Source organism: Cynocephalus volans, chromosome 10, assembly GCF_027409185.1.
Source record: "Cynocephalus volans isolate mCynVol1 chromosome 10, mCynVol1.pri, whole genome shotgun sequence".
Lineage (NCBI taxonomy): Eukaryota > Metazoa > Chordata > Mammalia > Dermoptera > Cynocephalidae > Cynocephalus > Cynocephalus volans.
Genome location: NC_084469.1, coordinates 14088788 through 14113205, shown reverse-complemented (window position 1 = coordinate 14113205; position 24418 = coordinate 14088788). Strand labels below are relative to the sequence as shown.

Here is a 24418-nt window from a genome sequence, read left to right as displayed (position 1 = left end):
CAAGCCCACAAATCAGAACTGTTTGTTAAAAATATTATTAGGCTTACAAAATTGGAGCACCTATAAGCTATAGTATCAACAAAGATGCTTTGAATGGCTGTTATTTTAATTGACTAGAAAAATGGCACTAGTGTTAATTTGTCCAAGGCAAGAGCATTATATTGCCTTTACCTAGTATGCTTTTTCTCTGCTTATAAACACAAAGGCATTTTGTAGAAATTTATGTTAACCCAGTCATGTTTTTGCTGTTAGTATTTGCCATGTACGCTCAGACTTAATTCCCACGGTTGGAGGTGCCTTGCTAGGCATCTTCTTCAGCTTGTCTGTAAGTTCATCATATCTATGATGAGGCCAAGCTACTTATTTGGCCTCAATTTCAGAATTCTAGTATATCCCAGGGTTCTTTCTTTCCCACCTTCCAACCCAGAACATCAATTCCCACGTGGATGGGAAGTTTGTCCTGAACTCTTACCCAGTTTGGAACCTGCTTCCTGCCTCATTCTTGTCAGCTTCTATTTAATAGAGGTTGGGCCTGGTCTCCTTCTTTACCTGGTTTTGGTCAGATTCCCTTGGCTGACATGGCCCTCACCTGTTACTATAGCTGTCTCCATTCTGCATTTCTGAAACCTCATCCCTGCTCTGTGTCCTTTTGTGTCTTGGAAGCAAGGGTTAGAACTGGACTGGATCTTCTCTATCCCTAATGGAGTTGATCTCAGGTTGTTGCTCTAGTCTCCTACCCTTCCGCTGTTCCCTCTACGCTTTTAGATTCTTACCACTGAGTGGTGTTTCCTACCACTTGCTGGTACCAGTGCCTCAGCACAAAGAACCTCATCAGTGGACAGAGGACCAAGAATCTGGTGACTTAACTACAGACGTTTTGATCTTATTGCTTACCACTCATTGCCTTTCTTCTGCGCATCTCTGGGGATGGGGATGGTGATGGAAGAGAGTCTATATGTGATGATGTAGAGTTGATCTTCTGTAGGTTCTGCTCATCTGAGGGGTCTATCAGCTTAGTGATGGGTAAGCCAGAAACTGGTTGCTTGTATCTTGCATACTGGAGAGCATCCATGATCCATCTCATTTCACGCCAAACTTCATCTATTTGCTTTGGAATAAAATGATAAAATTTGTTATCAAACAGCTATTAAAAAAGAGTAAGTTTTTCTGAGAGTCCAAGATGATCCATTTTCTACAGTATTGGTTTTGAGAAAAAGTAAAATATTTTCAACATAGATTTGCTAAGCCAGAAAATACCTCTTCTTTGTAATCTCTTGTGTTTTGCATATTTTTACCTGAGAGGATATGTCATTCGGTGCAAATAGTGGAAGACCTGGATTGTAGCTGGGGTATGCCACTTACTAGCTCTGGAATAACCTTTAGCAAGTTATTTGATCTTTTCGAGCCTTAGTTGCCTTATTTGTAAAATGTGGAATAAACATCTTCCTTTTTATACCTCATAGGGTTACTGTGATGATTAAGTGAAATGATGAACTTGAAAGTGCTTTGTAATACTGAAGGGTACATTGTTCACACAAATAAAGTGTTATCTCTCAGCATATAATAAAATATTCCTCATTGGGATATTGTGGGGAACACTTATGAAGTCTGAATTTCAGAATACTTTAAGAAATGTAGTTCTAGTTCTTATATGTAACTTAGAAAAACAAAGCATTACTGGAATATTTTGCTAAGTAGAGATTCTTGGATCTATGCTGATAGAAAAGCAACTTTATATATTGAACTTATTGGTTTATTACCTAAAAAATAAGTGCTTCCAAAGTACAAAATAGCTTGTACAGCTAATTTGTAAGTAATTTAACATCCTTATATTTTTGGGGTAGCCTATTTTAGATTGTTACCATTTTATTTCTGGGTTACCAAAGTGATTTCAGTAACATTTTCATTATAAAACACAATAGTAGTTTTCTCTGAAATGTATTGGTGTAAAAGTCACTAAAATTTTTGTGTCTGTATCTGTAGATCACAGATGTTCTCCCAGAATGGCCATAGACACCAGCCATGAGCTTTCTGGTATTCTGTCTCCAAAGAGGGGCTGTTAGTTAACATATTTTTTCAGAGGACCATGGAACTTGTGGTAGGCTTTACATCTAATTTCACTGGGTGCCTTGGGCAAGCCATTAACTTCTTTGGGCCTGTTTACTCAGCTGTACAAAGAGGTTAGACAACATGATGTCTAAAGTCCCTTCCAGCTCTGATACTTTACAATTAATTTTTGAAGAACATTTAGATAGTTGGTGTCACTCACCTTCCTGGTAGAAAGTATTCATTGTATGAAGGATACAAGGTTCAGTTTTCTGTAACTATAGAGTTTTTAAAGATAATGTACTACCCAGTGTTATATTTAATTTTCAGAATTTTTCTTAAGTCTTTAATCTGTACTTAAAACCTTCTCTTTAAAGAATATTCACAAAGCTCGTGCTCCCAACACAGAGAAGAGTCTGAAATTGTGCCATTCAGACTACCGTGTTCAGAGTGACAGGCAAGCCATAGTGAATGGCACTGTGTGGTTAATAGCCATTTCCCCTTGCTTTCTAGTTCTGTTCTGTCCTGGGGTGACAGGACTTGGTAGAGTATTCAGAGTTGGTAATGAAAGCATGAGATTGAGCTTTACAACTTTGTTAGCTTGGTGAGTTGGGCAGGAAGTTCAGCAATAGGCAGGCCCATGAGGAGGCACTAAGCCATTCTGAAGAGAGAAATCAGAAGTTCAGGGGCTAAAGCCAAAGTAGGAATCCCAGACGAGATGCTGACAAGTTTTTCCAGTGAGATTATTGCTCTCTCAGCTGGCTTTTATTGGCCCTGCCTCATGCAGCACACTCGTGTCTCAGTTATTTTAAAGGCACTAGATGACTGTGGACAGCTTTTAGAGTGCCTGTCAAGGACAAGGACTATGCTTTTGTATATTTTGCTTTCAGTTGTGCAGAGCAGATGCTCAAAAAATGATTTTTCAGTGAAGGAACAAATTAATGGAATGGTTACCTAATTCTTTAGATCCCTACTCTTAAACAGAGTTATTATAGAGATTATGTAAGATAATGTTGATGAGTGGACTTATTTATTTATTTATTTATTTAAAAGATGACCAGTAAGGGGATCTTAACCCTTGACTTGGTGTTGTCAGCACCACACTCTTCCAAGTGAGCTAACTGGCCATCCCTATATAGGGATCCAAATCCGTGGCCTTGGTGCTATCAGCACCGCACTCTCCCAAGTGAGCCATGGGCTGGCCCTGATGAGTGCACCTTATAAACTGTACATTGTTATAAAGTTTTCAGTTGTTAAAATGACAATTATGATTATTGTAGTGGACTTAATGTAGACCCCTAAAAAATATGTCCATCTCCTAATCGCCAGAACCTGCGAATATTACTTTATATAATAAAAAATTAAATTCTACCTTATATGGCAAAAGATGTGATTACATTAAAGATTTTGAGAGGAGGAGTTTATCCTGGATTATCTGAGTGGGTCCTAATTCCATTGACAAATGTCCTCATAAGGACATTCTTATAAGCGTGCGGCAGAGGGAGATTTGGCAGACATAAGAGGAGGAGGGAATGTGACCACAGAAGAAGAGATTGAAGCGATGTGGCCAAAGTCAAGGAATGCCAATAGCCACTGGAAGCTGGAAGAGGCAAAGAATGGATTCTCCCTTAGAGCTTCCAGAGGGAGTGCAGCCCTGCCAACACCTTAATTTCAAACTTCTGAATTCTAAAACTGTGACAGAATAAATACCTGCTGTTTTAAGCTACCTAGTTTGCAGTAGTTTGTTATAGCAGCCCTAGGAAACTAATACAATTATTAATAATAATCCACCTATTCTCTTTGGATAAGATTGTTTTTAGCCTTATTGCTAAAGATGGATAGAGAGATTTAGTGTGGAAAATTCAAAAAATTTGTGTAGAAACCATGTTTACTTAATTTTTCTTAGTAATGAGGTGAAGAGGTCTTAACTGAAGAAAAAAATCAAAAACAAAAAACAACATAGGTACAGGGTGGCCTGTGGATTGAGTTTAAAGGGACTTAACTAAGTAGCTCCAAAAGAAGTACAATTTTCACCCATTTTACCTTATACTGTTGATCTAAGAGTAACTGACAACATAATCCCCCCTGATTTTAAGGTCCAAATTCAACTTCTAAAGACGTGCTGACACATTTTAAAAAAAGAGAGACCATGAACTCCCTAGGTCTTTTGATTAAACATTCTGCATCCATTTCTCACCCTGCTCTTTAAAAATTTCAGTTTTCATCCCATAAATTATACTGCTTTCTCTGGACTCAGGCAAGATAATATTTTTATTAAAATGTAAAGGTGATTGGTTTTCTCACAGAACAGCTACAAGGTGCTTGAGGGGATGATAGATTGGCTATATTTAATGAGCTGTGTTTCTATTACAGCTTAGGAGCATTTGAAGCATTACAGTATATAAATTATAGCCTAATTGCCCTTTAGGCTTTAGCAGCTCAAAACATGCCAAGCTCCAGGTCTCCATACTTTGACATTTCTGTTGTGTGAGCTGTCTATAAAGCCTGTATACCTTATCTATAATTTTCTACACCTCCCCTGGCCCAGCCGTCCCCCTTTCTGGCTGCAGTTCTTGGCTTCTTTTCCTACTGTATTTACATAGACTCCCTTGCTCTTTACAATGTTTGGCTTGTGTAGTGACTTCAACACTGTCTTAGATCTGGAATCACACAAATGTTCTCATGACTGGTGGTCACCTCTGCAGGTTATGATGTGTGGTGGGCTGAGCTGTGAACACCAATGGGTGAGTGACTGCAGCTGGTTTCCATTTTGAGAGGGGGAGAGAGAGACACACACAGAGAGAGAAAGAGGCAGAGAGAGAGATTGAGAAGTCAACATATAGATAAGGGGAGAGATGATGTCAAATTATCTTCACTCAGTGAAGTTATCCATGTTGGGTGGAACAAGTTGGTCCACTGAAAAGTATGGGTGCAGAGAGATGGTCTGGTTTTACCCTGGCCAAGAAGTTATTTTTTGAACCCTTTGGGAATTGGCTTTTATTCAAGTCTAGGTTATCTGGCTGGCTGGAAGGGGAGTTTGTAGAGGGGGCTCTCAAATTACCTGCTTTGGGAGACCCGAGCAGGCGAACTTTCAAAAATTCCTTGCCTGTCCTACTTTATCCAGCCTACTTAATGGTGTGATGAAAAGGAAAGAGAAAAACGCAGTGGAGTTCTAGGCTGGGTGAAAAAGGAAGGAGGAAGAGTAATAGTCAAGGAGGAAGAATGGAGCCAGGAACTCTGGGGTTCAGAGCTGCAACAGCCTAAAAATAAGTCAGGGTGGGAAAGGGGGAGGGAGAGGGAGGTTAATGAGAAATTGGTAAAGGGCCACAAAAAATGATTACATTGTGTACTGTTGAGTATACTAATTATCTTGGTTTGAGCATCACATATTGCACACAGGTCTTGATATTCGATGCAGTACCCCACAGATATGTACAATCAAATATGTTTTAATTTAAAAAAAAAGTCAGCCTCCTCATTGGATGAACTTACTGGGTTCAGGGAGGCTTAAGTGGAATAAAGCAGAAACAGAACCTAAGGTATGGTAAGAGAAGTGTTTCTCTAAAGATATTTCTTATTGTTAAGTCATAAAATGTTAGAGCTGACTAGGCCCTTAGAAGTCATCTAGTCCAATCAGTTCATTTTATCTGTGAAGAAATTGAGGCCCCTGGAGATCAAATGAATTTTCCAATACTCCAGAGTTTATCAGTAGAAGATTCAGGACTAAAAATATGTGCTCTGGACCATTATTATTCTTTCTATGCTACACCCTCTCTTTACACTGGGATCAAAAGATGTCAGTCTTCCGTATTCTCCTCATGCTGCATTCTTTCTTTTCCCACCCATCCCCCACTATCTATGTTCCATTTTTACTGGAAGTGAAATAAATGAGGTAAATGTTCTGAATTTTTAAATACTGCATTCCTAGGTCAAGAGAGCAAGTAACTTCTTGAAAGGTTACTTCCTTAGTCTAAGAGGTCATCTAAGATACTTCATTTATAGGATAAGGAAAGTAGGATACTCCTAAAGATTTGTCTGCTTACCACTTTGCAAGTATATTATAATCTTCTTCATGAGTACTTCAAAAACCCCAAATTGGTGTTTCAAAAGATGTTTTTTCTTAATAAATGAATGGATACATGTATAATTTACTACATATTTATTATGTGAAAGGCATTTTGCTGAGTGCTTTGACATTATCTCATTTAATTCTCTCAGTAACACTGTTGTTATTATCCCTATTACAGATGAGGAGATTGGGATGTAGAGAGATTTATTTGCCTAAAGTTCACAACATTTCTTCATCTTAAATCCTCTACTTCTTATCTGGATAGTTGTAATAGTTTCTTATCTGGTTTCCTTGCCCTCAGTCTTCTCCTTAAATCCAGTAAAGATATGCAAATTATTTGGTGAGCATGACCAATCAGAATGAATGCTTACAGTAAACAACCAGTATGGCCATACCAATGCAGATGGGAATATGCCCTCTGCTTGAATCTATCCTAAACAGAGCTATGAAAGCCTGTAACTCATTTTCTTCATACCTTTGACTAGATCCCTATTGGCTACGGAATAAAGTGCAAATTCCTTACCGTGGCCTTTAATAAAGCCCTCGTGATCTGATCCCATTGCTATCTTTCATTCTTGCCCAATTTCTCACTACCGTCCATCACTCAGTTTATGCTCCAACCAACCTTGACTACTTATTCCACAAATACTATTTTTCTGCTCTTGCTGCTTTATGTGTTTGTACTTTCTCTTTGAATGCTCCACATTCTAGTTCTCCTCACTATAACCTAACCTATCTCTGTAGGCCCAGCTGGAATATCAATTATATCCTCCATGGAAGCTTCTCAGATACCCACAAGTAAAAGTAAATTTTTACTTCTTTGTGTTGACATAGAAATTATTCTTTCTTTCTTTTTTGTTATTTTTCTTATGGCACCTAACACATTTTACAAATAGTATTTACACACATTCATCTTCTACACTAATGGATTTTTAACTCCTTAAGGTGAGGGACCATGTCTGATTCGACATTGTGGCTCCCATACAGTGTGTGACACCTAGGCGTAATAAATATTTATCAAATTGAACTGCATATACTTGTTTATCATAAGGGTATTTATTATGGGGCTATTGTCATTATACTCATCTTGTGAAATAGGTAACTGATAGAAAAACTGTAAAATTTGGCTAAGGGATTTAGAGGAAATTTCAGGCCAGATCCAAATTCTCTTGACTGCTAGTCAGTAGCCCTTTCACAAGACCCTGAAGTGTCACCATAAGGCTTTTCCAGACAAGATAATGAACAGGGAGTGCATTTTCTAACTTTGGTAGACCACAGTAAAGTGTCAAGTTTGCCAAAAAGAAGTTCAAAACATGAGGAATCTTAGGTCTAACTGGATTTGGGTTAACATAAACTGGTAGATCGTTTTCTTTTCTTTTTCTCTGAGATATTGAGTTAATTGATACAATTTTCCTTTCTGTTGGTGTTATCAGTGGACTACCAGGTAAGGATAATGTTCTGATCACTACTTCTGGAGGTGATTTTCCTTTCCAATGTGGAGAGCCATCATTATTTACTATGGTGGCTGATACAGTTCTTAGTAATATTGTGATTTATCTGTAACTTTTTCTTACGCCTTTATTTGAAACTCACATCTTCCTGAGTGTCACATTTTAACCAAATCAATAGGCTACTTGTACACAGTGTTCTTTGAATCAGCTCAGATTGCTGTTCTTTCCCATGCTTGGTTTTCACCCCTTCCACCCCGCCCCTCTTCTCTCTTCCATTTACCTCAGAAGAAACAAACTATTACCTGAATAAAATCTAAAACTTGCTGGTGTCTTTGTTTGGCAGCTGCAACCTCACTGTCTGAGATTGCTTCCCTCAGGGACTGTTGGGTATTCAGAGAATCCAGCTCCATAACAGCAGAAAGGCGGCAATACAGACTAATAAATTTCTCCTTGTAGCTGCAAAAATGAACTGGAAAATGGACAAGCAAAATAAAACATATTAAGATCTGGTATCAAAATAGAGAAATTCATACCTCAGAGAAAACAAGTTGAATGAAAACATGATTTATTAAATCCTATCAGTGGAAAATATTAAGCCATAAATAAATTATAAGTGTGCTCTTAAGGGGCCAGTTGTCTGGCTTTAGTCAGACAGTATTCCCGTTTAAGGTTTACCAACTATTGATATGGTATGGGGAAGTGGGGTTGGCTTAAGCTGCAGTTTATGTGGACTTTTCTCTAAACTTGGGGCTGAAACAAAGTATATATGAATGAGTGGGAAAATAAGCTTGTTTATCACTTTAAAGGAAAAAAAAGTAGCAATTGGAAACTTAATTTTGCTTTTCATGTTTGATTTCCACTATGTATCTTGCTTTCTCCTTTCCAAGCCAGTACCTCCAGAAGATACAAGACATGCTTTTTCTTTGGGTATCTTTTGTCTGGCTGCAAAACTTCCCTAAAGGCCTGTTATGATGGGCTTTGATCCTCCTTCTGCCTCTCCTCTCCTGGGCTCCTCTGGAAGGATGATGGGAGATGATGCCTGGACAGACCATTTTTGTTTTCAGCAGACTTGGTTTTCCTCTCTCAAAAGATAATGAGACAGAGGCCACAGGAAAGAATCTAACCTTCATCTCCATTATTTTCCCCTTTCCAGGAGGGACAGAGCACTTGGGACTGAGCCTGAGGTGGTCAGATTTTCTACACTTCTCTGACCAGCTCTGATCATATACCATAACTTCAGATTCCAGTGGAATGCGGAAAGCACTCTGATTCAGACTAGTGTAGTACCAAGTTTCTTCCTGGATATCGTTGAATTTGGAGACCTACTCTTTCAGAAACCTCACTTACTCTGTGTACCTCTGACCTGTATCAGTGTGTTCCATGCTTTGGAAATAGAGCCGTTATAACTCAACACGTCCTTTGAAATATTTTTATTCTGGCTTATTTAGTGAGGCTTTCTAAGAAGGACATCTAATAATTTAATACTGTTGATTCCTGAGATCCAGATCTGGCCATTTAGGGAAGTTAAAACCATACTATCTCAAAATGGGACATCTAGTTATCTCTATATCTTAGCAAGGAACCCCTACTGAGAGATTTCTGTGCACCCTGCAATTCCTATCTCATCACTGCCTGCTTCCTTGCTTGATTTTCTCTTAGGATATATCTTAGGTGAGTGTAAGGGAAACCTGCTCTGTTTATCTTGTCTCATATGGAAGTAGAAGAGAAGAATGGGGCGAGGGTGTCAGTGGCCCATCCTTATATCAGCTGTGCCCCCTTTCAAGGAGGTGTTTCTCAATTTTGGATAGTCTCGGTTTTGGGATTGATTTTTTTCTCTGGTGTTCAGATCCTTCCTTTCCATCTTCTCTACTCTGTTTAGCACTTTCTTTCCTGACACACAGAAGAACTGATTTCATATACCCTCTCAGTAAACGACAAACTATATTGAGCTTCGCCCAAGTGATCTAGTTCTTGTGCTACTTCCCTGCTTAAAGACTTCTACAGGGCTCTCTCTTGACTTGAGGATAAAATCCAAACATCTCCTCCCCATAAGGAAAGCTCCTTGAGATCTAGGATTTGCATATATATTCACTCATGTCTTCTGCCATGCGACTACCCTCCACCCCCAGCTTCACATCAACCCTAAGCTTTGGTCAAGCTGAATTTATTACAAGTCCTTTTGTTCTTCCATGCTTTTAAACATGCCTTTTCCTCCTCCTCAAATTCCCTGCTCTACCAATACCTTCAGATAAACTTCTTCTGATACTTGAAGATCAGCTTAAATATCTTCTCTGTCACTGACCTTTCCTGCCTTCCAGGTGGAACTGGTTTATCCCTCTTGTGCTCCTGGAGCACTTGTTTCTAAATGTTATCATGACATCTTGTTACATTGTAATTATGTATTTACTTGACTGCCTTGGTATTATACTGTGATTTCTTTGAGGGCAGGAACCATGTCTTCTATTAATTTTTATTTCCTCAAAACCTAGAACATTATAGCTTCTCAACTAGTGTTTATTGACTGAATGAATAAATAAATAAATGTATGAGCTGATCTGAAGAGGGAAGACCCTTTCCCCAAAGGCTCCTCTTTCTCTCTAGTTTCTTCTCTCTCACTGTGTGCTTGATTTTCCTTTTTTGAAAGGTGTATTTCAGGTCCGTGATATTTACTGGCAGCTCCACAGGAAGGAGTCACCATTACTTGGTAGCTTACTCTTGACCTTTGTAGCTCCCTGAATGTGTCTTTATGCCTTTCAAGGAGGGATTATATCCTGTTAGCACTTGACAGATGTCCTCTCTTGGCTAGAGACTGAAGAGAGTGAAGTGTCTCACAGCCTGCCTGTCCAAACCAAGTGGTAAAAAAGAAAATTGGCTTTCTCCTTTCCCCCCACTTCTAAAATATGACTGGGAAGATAGGGAGAGGAACTGAATAATTTCTTTAAAAGAAACATCAGTCCCTTCTGAATTCCTGAAAGCAGTTCCTAAAAGCCAGGTTGTTCACAGCTTTCTCTTGTTGTGTCTCCTTGTGGTAGGAGACTTGGATCTGTGGGTGGTCTCCCAGTACCCACACCATCCGTGCCACGCACCACAAGTGAGTTATGAGGAGGTTTCAACTACAGCGCTTCAGTTTGCCGCTCTAGTGGTTTTTATCCAGAGCCTTTAATGTTACTTTAACAAATGTTACTTTAACATAGTCTTTTGTGGTTTAGCAATGATACATTTGGTAGCCATCACTGAGGAGGGGAAGATAGACTGGAAGCTTCTAATTTTTAAAATGTGAATCACATGCATTTTACAGACAAAATGGTATAAGGCTACAATAATGTCATTATCTGGACCACATGATTTGTTAGTAATTCACAGAGTAAGACTAATTTTCTGTGGTGTTTTTTCTCCCTCTTTTTTGTATGTAAGATAGTGACAACTACAATGTGGTTGGCATCAGTGTAGTAGAGTGGAAAGTACATGGGTTTGAATTATAGTTCTGATACTTACTACCTGTGTGATGGTGGCCATGTAACCTCTGGGAGCCTCAGTTCTCTCATATCTAAGACAGGGATAATAATGCCTACCTAAGATTAAATAATTCAATGTATATAAAGTGCCCAGCACAGCATATGGCATATGCTAGATACAAAATAAATATTTGTTCCCATCCCATCCCCACCCCAGGAAGAATGAGGCATTTAGTGGTTAGAATATTTGAACAGGATTGAGATTAGAATATTCTTCCTGAGGATCTCTAACTCACTAAAATTTTAATCACTCAGGGTCATGTGACCTAGTTTGGAAGCTGAAGAATCAACAAGATAATCTGGGGTCAGTTTAGTTCCATGATTCTTTCCCAACGTGTCAGAAAGAACCTGAGCACAAGATACCCCTCTAAAGATTCCTGGTAGTGAATGAGTTGACAGTTGGAATACAGCAACAGTATCCTAAATCATAAAAAACAGGCATTAGGAATGAAGGTTGAGACTATGCCATTTCTTGCAAGCCTGTGGCCTGGATTCTATTAGGCTCACTGCCTGGATATCCCACAAGCACCTCAAAACTCATCATTTGTCAAACTGAACTCATCATCTCTCCCCTCCCCCAGACTTGTTCCTGCCCTCATATTTCTTATTTTGGTAAATGGCAGCATTATCCCTCTCAGCACCCTAATCTGACTCTCTGGCTCCTCCATCTTGCTCTTTAACCATATCGAATCAATCACAAAGTCCCAGCAATTTTAACTCCTAAATCCGTCTTGCCTCTGCTTTCTCCTCTACACCCCCACTGTGGCTGCCTTGGTTTGGGTTCTTATCCTTGCCCACCTGGACCAGAGAGGCAGTCTCTTTAATTGTCTCATCACCTCTAGTCTCAGCCCCGCGCCCTCCCCTTTTTTTTTGCTCTTCTGCAATCCTTTCTCCGCAGAGCTGTTAAAATCCAATAAGACCATATCACTCCTTTTCTTAAAATCTTTTCATCACTCCCCATTGCCTACAGGATAAGGCCTAACCTCCTTTGGATGATATAAGTAGTCCTTCGTAATTTTGACCTTTTAAACTTTTAGCTTCATCTCCTGTCCCTTTTCCTCAGAAGCCTTAAGCATCCATCATAATGAGCTACTGAGAATGTGCTTAATTGGGCTGCACTTTCCCAGTTCTCCAAGCCTTTGTGTATGCTATTCCTTCTACCTGAAATGATTTCCCTTTTCTGCTCTGCTTTTCCCCTGCTTTCTGTATGTTTATTTATCCTTCAAGATCTAGCTCAAGTATTATCTCTGTAAGGAGATTAGGTAAGTGTCTTTCCTTTGAAATTCAACAACCTACCTCTTACAGCAGTGCTTTCATTGTATTTGGACTATTGGTATAGATGCCTGTATCCCCTACTGGATTCTGAGCTTCTGGTGGGCTGACTGTGCCTTGTCAATGTCTGTATGTTCAGCCCCAGCACAGTACCTGGCATACAGTGGAAGCTTAGTAAATGTTTGTTAAATGAAGGCTACAGCCCAGCACAGAAGTATGAAATATATACTAGGCGTCAAAACTACTTTTTAAAAATTCTCCAGTTATTTTGTCTTTCTAGTCCAATTAGTACGGATTGTAGAACCAAGGAAATCAATAAAATCAACTTTCCTCCTCAGGGTCCTGCTGTCAATTGTGACTGCCCTCAGGGTCAGGGCAGGATGACCTCCTCAGTGCCGGCTAGGCAAATCCTCAAGAGGCCATGCCACTGGACAGAGTTTCTGTTTCTAAGGAAATAGAAATAGGAATAGCATCTCATGATGCTGCTTTTCCTTTTGTCCCCAGAAACGGTGTACATAGTGATGCTTATAGGCCCCCGGGCACATACTTTATTACTGCAGAGGGGTTCTATCCTGCTCCTACCCAAAAGATAGTGGAGTATCAGCCCTTAGGTTGTGGAAAGGAGAGTGGGTCTTTGGAGAAATTATACCACTTTGCCTCAGCTCAACCCTGCTCATCCAGATCTCACAACATCTTTCCATAGGACAGTCTCTCGCCGCCACAAGTAATCCCATGAAGGAGTACCCTGTGGGTTTGCTACAGTCTAGTCTTTACTTCAGGAGACAGAGGGCTAAGCTCCTTTATCATTTTATCCTTGCTCGATCTGTTCAGTGCTGGAATAGGCACCGATGCAGTTTTCTGTAGCTGTTTAGCAAGTTATTTATGATTCACTTAGGCTACTGGCAGGAACATGGTCAGTTTGCCAAATTTCAAATCCTTTCATGGGGATAGGGATGACTTACACAAGTCAAACTGAAATACAGTGCAGCCCTTTATTCTATTATAATTTACATATTCCCATAATTCACACCTTTTCAAGTTTCATTAGAATTCCCATGTGGTTATTAAAATTTTTTGAGTTCTGACTGAATTATCAAAGACATTTTCTCCTTTCTCAGAAATGCTTCGTGTATCTCTTGACCTTGTACTATGGAGCTACCTGTAGAGAATAAAAGTCCCTTCTTATTAAAAAAAATGCTTAGTGAGGCTTTTGTCCAGTATAGCAAGTCCTTAAAAGTTTCTATATCAGTTGTTATTAAATGCTTAGTGGGCTCATACCTACCTAAATGAAAGAAATAGCTATGATGAGCTGCTTCTTGGAAGGCTCCAATTGTTTGGGGATAAGATAGAGTTTGTCATAATTCTTATCATGACCCAGCAGTATTTTTGAAATTGTTACTGGTGGTGCTGTAGTATAATAAGCATTATACCAGGGAGTGTATTAATTTCTTCCTACTGGAAACATTTTCCCAGCCCTACAAAAAGACTAATAGAACTGTGTATGCCAATGGAACCGTGCCAAACCAAGTGATCTTTTCTGGAAAACGACATGGTCTTCATTAATCAGTTGAATCACCAATGGTATGGCAACAAGGAAGGAACAAGATAGTAAGAAAGTATGTCTTACTCTAGGAAAAAACGTCTTGAACTCAGGATCTACTGAGACCCAGGCTTTGTTCCATGGCCTGTTTTTTATAAATGAAGGATAGCATCTGATGGTCTTACATTGCTTTTAGTAAAAAGAAGAGGTAAGATGGGTCAAAGAGACAGGCACAGTTAGATTCTACTGTGTTACTATGCTAACCACATCTCTAGCTCTGTATTTATGTATTTATCTCTGTGTCCTAGGCAGTACTACTTAAAGTGTGGTGCCTGGATTGGTGGTGTCAGTATCACCTGATGGCTTATCAGACATGTAAATTTTCCAGCCCTCTTCTAGACCTACTGATTCAGCATCTTTGGGCTTGGCCTCTAGGAATCTGTATTTTAACAAGCTCTCCAAGTGGTTCTTGTGTAGGTTAAAGTTTGAGAAGCACTTTTCTAGGGCACCATATCTCAAAGTATATGTTCCATGGGTTTTTAATAGGTGCCGTGCCAAAACTGGTTCCAGTCCTTGTCAAATGCAAAAATGCAGGGTTAAATAAGCTTCAGCATTTTTTTATTGGGGGAGGGGGATACTACTGAATGTCACAGAGATTTTAATATATTGCTCTACTGCTCAAAATCCTTCACTGGATTCCCAACATACTTCAAGTAAAATCTGAATTCCTAATTATGGTCTATGAGGCTTTGTATGATCTGGCTCCCATTGACTCTCTGATCTCATCTCCCATGTTTGTTGCTCCTGTTTACTGTACTCCAGGTACCCTGATCTCTTAGTCATGCACACTCTTCCTCTAACGCCTTTATACTTGCTATTCCCATCATCTGGAAATCTTGCGTCTCTGCTCAAATGTATCTTCTTCAGAGAGACCTTCTCAGATCATCCTGTATAAAATTACTGCTCCCATCACTTCCCTTTAGTCTCTTACTGTGATTTATTTTTCTTCATAGCCCCCACTTCTCTGACTGGTGTACTATTTTTATCCCCCACTAGAGTGTAAGCTCCATGAAGAGCTGTTCATTGTGGATTCTTTAGTGCCTGGCATGTGGAAGGTTGCTCAATAAATATTTATTGTTAAATGAATGAACAAATGAATGGTGAGAGGAAATGATGCTAACAGACTTCACTAAATTATAGAACAGAGAGTAACAACAGTGGGACAAGGGGTGGCTGCCCAAATAGAGTGTGTGAGCCTCACAGAAAGCAGTATAGAGAGGACAGACACTTGCATGGCTTGAACCTCCAGGGCCTTAGGAGTCATATACTATTATAATTGATACCAAATCATCATTTGTTCCCACCAAGGCCAATGAGGCATAGGGAAATGATTTTCATGTATCTTTGCCTGTAATCATGGAACAACAGTGACTGTTTCACACAGAATGGAATCTTGGTTAGCTCTCCAATGAAGTGTTTTCCTTAGCTCTTTTCTCTGGGTTATCTATCCCTGAGAAATCATTCACTTTCATGGCTTTAGCTGTTATTAGTAGACACTGGAAAAATGTCTGTGTTTAGTAGCCAACTTTCTCTCCTGCATTTCTACTGCCAAAGGGATATGTCCATTTGGATATTGACTTAGCACTTTCAGACTCAATACATTCAAAGCTAAAAACATTGCTTTCTTCCCCCAACCCCCTCTGATTTCCTTACTTCTGGTAATGGCAGCAATATACTCACAGTTATATCGAGGCTGAAAACCATGGGGGCACTCTCTAGACTTCTCTCCTCCTTTAAACAGTTGCCCACTGTTGTTGATTACTCCCAGTGTTTCTTATGTCTGCATTTGTTTTTTGTTTTTTTGGTTTCCATCCTAACACTGAACTATTAGAATAATCCCCAAAGTTTTTGACCCCTGTTTTCAGTCCATCTTAAGCAGATTCCTCAGTCTGACTCTTAAGATACTGCTCAGTATGACCCCACCTTGTCTGTACTGCTTTATGTTCCACCATTTCCTCACATCTCTCTGATCTAGCCAAACTGGAAACTTGTTCCTTTCTTGACTCTTTCTGAGTTCTTCTAGTTTCATGTCTCTGCTCATTCTACTCCCCTGACAAGATAGCTTTTCTTTCTATCCATGTTTATTAGCCTCCTTTTCATTCTTTAACAACCACATCAATATCCTCTCTTCCAAGAAGTCTTTCTGATATTTTCTTTGAGAAAATGTGCTTTCTTTTATTTTTCTCAGTATCACTTGATACTTATAATTTCTGGCACATTATACCTCATTTTAAAATAATTTGTATTCTTATTTTACTCCTACTACCATACTGGATGCCCCTTGAGGGCACAGCCTTTGTCTTACAGTTCTCCAAATCTCCACAGTAGGCAACCAATAGTATTTATTGACTTGAACTGAAGTACCTTGTCCCAAACTATATTTCATAACAGCAGTGCTGTTATATCATGGACTAATAATGTTCTTTGGCTGAGGAACTCATTAAATGGTCACATTCACATCCAGGCCTCTTAAGAGTGGTATGGCCAATGTTATTAATCATGTGACATAGAAAAGGTGCAGAAAGTTTAAGTGATTGCCAGTGTCACGCAGTAGGGGAGCTAGGACTCTAAGTCCCAGTCTGCTTGTCTGATTCAAGCTTCTCTTAGGGACTATCCCTTCTCTGGAAAATAGCAATTGCTGTTCATCAGCTTCTGGGCATCTGAACGGCTTGGAGCAATGGAAACTGAGAGACTTAAGAAATTGTCACAGAATAAATTCAGATTCAGATGCTGGAGTCTCACAATGAGACATCAGGCAGTTGCCTTGTCTGCTTCTAAATTTGGTGGCTGGGGTGCAATCCAAAGAGGGTCTGCCTCCATTCTATCCACCCTCTCACTCACTCACCCTCCCACAAATTGTACATTTCATTTGAACTGATGGAGCTGGAGCTCTTGCTAATTGCCTCTTATTGGCCTGTTACAAGATGAAGCACAGGAAAGGAGACAAAGCCTCCCTATTCACATTCTCAGTGGGCAGCAGGGGTCTCTACAAAAACAGAGAAACTGGGGCCCAGGCTATTCATTTTTAAAAGTCAGGACAAGGTCTTCCACCATTCAGAATCCCACATTATAATCACAATATTGCATCCTGGGAGACCCTGACCATTTCTCAAATGGTCTGTCAGAAATTTAGAGTCTACTTAATATTAGAGTCTACTTAATAAATCAGCACTGCTTAAAGTTATACAGTTTTTCCCCCTCTAAAGTGAGACATACTCTACATTTTAATTTCATTATTATTTTTTTCTTAGTTGGGGGGAAGAGGAGGGGGAAGAAAGGAAGAGAGAAGGGGAAAGAAAGACAGAGAAAGAGAGAAGGGGCAGTGCTTTGTATGAAAACATCAGTCCTTGTATTTAAGAAAGCAAAAGGGAGGCAAGACGTACTGCCTGATAACTTAACTTTCTGTTTAGAATTCCTTCTTCTCTCCACTGGGCCTTAGCTAGGTTTCAATAATTATTGCTCAGGCACATAGTCTTGGAGCTTTGCTTTTTCTCAGACTTGTACACAGTTCTAGGAAGGGTTGTTGCCAAAGCCATCATGTGATTTATTGACCCTCCACTGGGACAAGGGGGAACAGATATAACTTTGTGATTTTATTATAAGGAGGCTGGGTTAATATTTCTAGGTGAAACAAGCTACTATACCAAGTTCAAACATCTGAAGAGGGAGGTTAAGAAACCCTGAGTGTGGGGTGTAAGGATTATTCTGTCCTGGGGCTGTACAGACGTCGTCTGAGGCAGGGAGCAGGAGAAGAAAGGACACATTGTGACCCATTTCCAACACCTCCTGTGTGTAGAGGCGGAAGTTCCTTGCCTGCAGAGGGACACGCGCGGAGGAAAAATAGGAGAGTTACAACATGGCACTTACATAAACAACACCAAACTGGCATAAAACATCTAACAAAATTACACGACTTCAAGCTTGGAATTTTTATACAACATAAATATTAGGGTTCAGCCCATTTAATAATGCTGTATAAAATCAAGATTTAAGGCAGTAATGTTCCACATAAACTCTGAAAACAACATTTATGCTCCTTATAAAAGCAGAAAATGATTGCATTCTGTAGGCTTTTCAAAATGATGAATATAATTACATGAAGCAACAAAAATGGATTGAATTAAAAATCCACTAGTTTCAATTTAAGTTGGTTAAGGGGGAAAAATGTAGTTTCTGGCCAAGGACTGAGAAAATTTTACAAGTATCCAAAAAAAAAAAAAAAAAAAAAAAAAGAAATGTTGTATGTACTGTTAGGCAGTTAGGCTGCTTTCTGCCAACATGTATATGTAGCCCAGAAGTCACCAATGAAATATGAGCCGCTTCAAACCTGCTAAGTCCAAGAAACCCTTTAATAGTCTCTACTGTCACAGGTAGAGCTGGTATTTTTTTTCTCCTCATGAGTACACGGCTACCCCTGGAATAATCCAGTTGCTCCCCTAGTGTCTTTATGGCATCTTGTGCAATTTAGTCATCATCAGTGTTGGCTGTTTTGGACTAGCCTCGTGGTATTGACCTAAAATTGGAGCAGTACCCTAATGGAAGGACACTCTTGGAATCTCTTAATTTATTCCCCTGCCTCCATGGGTAAGAGGCAAATTTATGGTTCTCTCCCTTATTTAAAGAGAGTCAGTCACTCCTTTAATGGCCTTCCTGTTCACAGGCTAAACTCGGTTCATTGTGTGTATAGGTGTGTGAGTGTGTGTGCTCACTCGTGTATTTGGGGGAGGGGAGCAGGAATGGTGAACATAGGCAAAAAAAAAGAATTCAACCTAATGCTACATCATGTTAACCTACTAGATAGAGCCTAACAAACTTTTACTATTCTCTTCTCTGCCAACAGTTTTTCCTGAAGTTGCTTATTAGTGGAGTTTAGATTTGTACATTTCAATTTAGATAAGACAATAATTTTGAGAGCAAATTCTCTGTTTGTGGAAAGATAGCATGGCATAGCCTTGATTATTGCTGTGGATTGTACTACAATTATTCTTCTGTTCTTAGACAAATCATCTGCACATCTAACTACACATCTATTTATTTCTTTATTCTTCTTCCTTCATTCCATCCTGAAGCTGAGCCTCGGTGTCTTTTAAGGTAGACTAACCAATGATTTTTCCTTGTTTGACCTGGCAAGTACAGTGGGGTCCAGAAAACTTGGAAAAGGTCCACACAGAGGAGCTAGAGAAAGGAATAGAAGTGCAGGCTGTGTCTATTTGTAAGCATCAAATTCAAAATATGCATGCATAGTCATGCTGTTGCTTAATGACTAGGATACATTTTGAGAAATGTGTTGTCAGATTTCATTGTTGTGCAAACACTGTAGAGTGTATATACACAAAACTAGGTGATATATAGCCTAGTACACACCTAGGCTATGTGGTCTAGCCATTATAATCTTATGAGACCACTGTCATATACATGGTCCATCGTTGACTGAAATGTCATTATGTGGTAGTGCAAAGTAGTATTTAAATAAATGAAAATAAACATATATATTACATATATAGTATATATATTAATATATTAGTATATATTAATATATATATTAAGTTTTTATGCTACAGTGCAGTTTGCATGAACAATAAAAAGAAGATAAAAGTGGCAGAGTCTAGTACCTGGTGTAGAGGTATATTGATCTGCTTAAGAAGAGCTTTCACTGCCATCTGGAGCTCGTAGAACAATTGCATGGGGCAGTCAGAAGTATGATCCACACTTTCCATAGATTCAGAGCCAGAAAGCTTTTGGATCCATTCCCACTCCTCTCTGTATGTTGAGTCAAGTTAAAATTAGAAATATAACAAAAGTTCAGAACACAGCTCAGAACTTTCTTAGTGTATATGTCCAGAACCTGTATAACTGATTCTTGGCGATTAAAAGTCAATGCAATTCATGAAATTTGAACATTTTGCCACCCAAATGGAGTTTAAAATGAGCTCTTTCTAATTTTAGTTCACCTATCAAACCACATATACCTCAGAACAGTGGGTCTAATTAGTATGAATCAGTTTTTAAGATTGGAACTTTCAAATATTTTGTAATAATTTCCTGACTGTCCTCATTTTTCTTTCCCTATAGATACTCTGTAAGTTCTGAGACCCTACATTTTATCACAGGGGCATCTGATAGTTAATTCCGCAGTTGGGTAACCACAGGACTCTGGTCCAACTCAGGCAGCAAACCACATGGCACATTTCAACCCTGGCCTCTTGTAATCGTGGGCACTATTTTGATTTCTTTCCCCTTCCAAAAGCTTGAGGAGAATCACAAACAGGAACACCAGACAATTCCAATAAAAGGAACCGGGGACACACATCACTGCTTCCATCTTGCTCACAAACCAGTCATCTGTGTCCTTATTCTGCATGCTCTATAATCCTTCCTAATGAACTTTTCCAAATGTCACGCAGAAGGGAAAGGAAAAGAATCGTGGTGGGAGGAAAGCACATCTGGTTTGTTCCCCAAAGGCTCCTCTTCAAAAGTAGCTTGAAAAGATCAAGGTAAATGCCTCTTGGGCAACATTGTTTCCACAGGTATTTTAGCACAAGTCTCTAAACACATTTAGTTGGCCCAGTTTCTCCTTCGAACTCAGCAGGGAATGGCAATGTGCTCTCAAAAGCAGACTGGAGAGGGAAAGGAAAGCCCTCCTCTTTGGGGATAGAGAGGAGGTGCTAACATATGGTCCCACCCTTGGGAAAACCCTCTGAGGGGTTCTCTCTAAAAGGTTATATGCAAGCCTGGGTTCCAATCTGTGGGTTAGAAAACCAAATTGATTGTGGCATGAGCTTTTCATCAAAAAACACTCTCTTTTAACTAACTACCCTATTAGAAAAGTTTCTGTTTTCAAGATATCTGTTTCATTCAGGTCTCACACTGGACAAGACTGTGGAAAACTTACCTTTTGTTCCAATAAGAGAAAAAAAATCAAAATTAAATCCTACCTCAGTCTACGTGAACCATTGGCTTCACAAATAATTGAAATCTATGAGAACATGTTTGGGAACTATTTCTTTTCTCCCATCACTGATATTGAACTCGATGAGAAATTTATGATTAGGATAAGTATACATGAAACCTAATGACCACTTTGCTAAAATAGAGCCTGTAATCAAATTAGAAAATAAATAACCAGGAGGAATACCATGAAACACCACTAACTAATCAGTTTATTCTGTAAGGATGAGGGAGATGGAAATGGCAGAGCGAAGTCTACTAGAATCTTTTGTACAGATGAAACTTGGATCCTTGGCAGGAGGAAATTGGTAAAGCCACTAAAAGAAAGAATTTAAGCCAAATCTACAAATGAGCCATGTAACCTTTTGTGAAGGACTGAGGAGTAACTAATGTTAATTGTAGAAGTGACCACCAGATGGCACACTTAAAGTCCAGGTGTAGTTGATAAGTGAAAGGAGAGAATGTGTTAGTGAGTTCTTCAAAGAGACCATCATCATCATCCTCATCTCCTTCACTGTCATCAGCTAATACTTATTAAATAAATCTTGTGAGACATTAGAGTTAATAAAGTCTTGACACTTTAGGGACCACATTTTAAATGACCAAATTAGAGTCTCCTTTGGTTAAGTAAATCCATAGGTGTAACTAGAATTCGAGGATCTAGTTTATACTCCTTGAAGCCTGAAGAACTCTGGGGAATATTTTTCTTTATCTATTCCTTCCTTCCTTTTTTTCTTTTCTTTCTTTCTTTTCTTTTCCTTTTTGTTTTTTCATGTTGAGCACAATTCAATTCATTATAGTAGACTTTCAGAGGTCTGCTATGAGAATTACTTGTGAAGGTGAGCCAGATTACCAAAATTGGGCAACTTTCCCAAAGCTAACAGGGTAATTCACCAAATGCCAAACCATAGAGCAAGGTTCCAGAAGCTCAGGACTTGTTACTTCTTTTCTTCCCTAGAGAACTGTAAGGAGTGTAGGAAACATGCCAGGTCCCTAGAGAACCATAAGGAATATAGGAAACATGCAAGGTCTTCAGGCTAGAGGGTTAGGACTAGGGAGATTAAGAATGGTGCTGGTGGTGGTGCGAGGAGTCCTTTAACATCATGAGGAATCAGTAACTTTATCAGAACCCATTCCCATAGGTGATATTAAAAAAAATCAAAGAACATAAAGAACATGACTATCTTAGATTGCAAAGAAAATATATTGGAAATAGCAATGTTGAAAGAAAAGGTCATCTGTTCATTAACCAGCTGAGCATGGTTGAACCATGAGTAATGCAGAGAGGAAAGTGAAAGGATAGTGCCCCCTTTTAATGACCTCAGTCTTCCAATCAACCAACACTGCAAACCCTCCTTTTTTTATGTTAAAATTTAGCTCTGCTGCTACTCCAGTGTGATGAGGGACATCTCACCATAGAAACTACACTGGAAAGCGGCACATCACTTTCCTTCTAGTATATCAGATGGTTACTTGAGACATTGTTTTATCACAAGGAAAATCCCAACTCCTGACAACTTACTTGGAAATATTATTGTTTTCGCGGATCTTCACATGACAAAGAATGTTGGGCAACTTTTGGGTAACAAGAACTTTGATCTGATCCACAGAGCTGCATAGCTTTAGGTAACCCAGATATAATCCAGGAGAGAGACGCTGATGGCTCCTTTTGTGATAGGAAAGAATATCCTGTAGGGTGAAAACAAAACAAAATAAAATAATACCTCAAAAGGCAATTTCAAAACCTTTTCCTTTCAAAGGTAGGCTTGTCATGAACGAAAGGAGCCACGGCTAAGTAAATAGGTGAGAAACCTCAAGTCCCACCATTAATGCTGGGTAAGTGTTGGTGGTACAGTTAGCCTTACCTTCAGGAGAATTATCATCCAAGTCAGGTAATCAGTCTTTAATATATTCTGTATACTTATTTTCCTCAGATTTCTGTGGCAGGGGTAGGAGTGTGGGTTGTGGTTGGAAATAGGATGGTGGTGGTAGAGGCAGGTAAATAAAGCAAAATAGAATTCATAATTTCTGTCCTTGGAGGGCTTACTGTTTAGCTGGGAGAAACAGACATTTGCAAGTATTAACGCTGACAAAGCAGGTACAGGAAGCTTTGTAATTTCAAGATAATTAAAATGGAAAAGTCCATTTTATTTTATTTTATTTTTGTCTTTTTGTGACCGGTAAGGGGAATGCAACCCTTGGCGTGGTGTCGCCCGCACCGCGCTCAGCCAGTGAGCGCACCGGCCATTCCTATACAGGATCTGAACCCGCGGCGGGAGGCCGCTGCACTCTCCCAAGTGTGCCACGGGGCCGGCCCAGGAAAAGTCCATTTTAAATAGAATCAAACTTTATAGTAAGTAGGAAAAAAATTTGATTAATTTTTAATCTTGAAAATTAAAAGAAAAAGGAATGCTAAGAGGTTTATTTTATCTTATATTATTAACATTTAAGAGGTAGTTATAATTATGCACTAATTCTGAGAATGAAGAGAGAATGAATCAAGCATTGATTCTTTTTGTGGCTTAGTTTTTTAGATTAAATTGTATGATAGCTGGAATGATACTCCTTATATGTGATTTTTGCAATATAATTATGAAGAAAATAATTTTTTAAAAGGTATTTGAAAGCTTCATATTTTTTCATGGCATCTTTTAAATTTTGATATTTAAGTCATACTCATAAAGTCTTTGCTCATTTTGTGTTCTTCAATCATTAACTGGTCTACCACTTCTAGATTCTCAATTGTCAGTGGCTTTGCATGTGATTTGATTAGGTCTCCACATCATCCTTCATCAACTTCACAAAACTCTGTATCTTTAAAAAGATTTAAAATTTTGCCTTGTAAAGGATTTGCATTGAATTTGCTTTGTATTGTCATATCACAATATTCCACAAGCAGCAGAGACTGAACAAAGTTGTTGTTGCAGATAGGAATTGCCAACGAAGTTAAGTACAGAGGTATGTTTGAATACAATTTTTTTTTTTTTGTATGTGGTCAGTTCTCTAGTGATCTACTTGGGTTATGACTTTTGCCTCTTTATATAACTGTAGGGACTCAGATAATGAATAATTGGAAAATGCTGACACTCTCCCTCTGCCCCATACTAGTATTTAAGACTTTGGGTAGTGGGGTGTGGGACACAAGGTTAGAAGTGATGAGTCAGGTAACTGATTGTAAGGGAAGATTTCCTAAAGGCTAGAGTTTAGTCTATTTTTCAAAAGTCTAATTAGTAGTTCTGTCAGAACTCGTAAATAATAAGTAAAATAATAATAATAAATAACTAACAGTAAATTTCAAATGTCTTACAACAAAAAAATGAAAAATAATTATCTATTTTATTAGATTATGAAATTAATGGTAGGGCTGTGTTTTTTTATTGCTTTGTGTCCTTAGTACCCAGTACTATTTCTGTATGAAAAAGTATATAATATGTGGAAATCTGAGCAGGTCCCTATAACAGAACATATGGGAATAGCAAAAGAGGGACAAAATAAGAATGGTCACAGTTGGGAGGAA

At 38.9% G+C, this 24418-nt stretch overlaps 1 protein-coding gene across 1 annotated transcript in view; it reads right to left on the bottom strand.

Moving 5' to 3' along the window:
* ANKFN1 (ankyrin repeat and fibronectin type III domain containing 1) overlaps positions 1-24418 on the bottom strand; it is a 163672-nt gene that overhangs the window by 13376 nt on the left and 125878 nt on the right. Inside the window, exons 13-17 of the mRNA XM_063112909.1 lie at positions 22424-22590; positions 19566-19713; positions 17598-17766; positions 7869-8035; positions 895-1108 (exon numbers count right to left, since the gene is read on the bottom strand). Coding sequence (XP_062968979.1) covers positions 895-1108; positions 7869-8035; positions 17598-17766; positions 19566-19713; positions 22424-22590 — 865 coding nt within the window. The remainder of the gene's footprint in view (positions 1-894; positions 1109-7868; positions 8036-17597; positions 17767-19565; positions 19714-22423; positions 22591-24418) is intronic.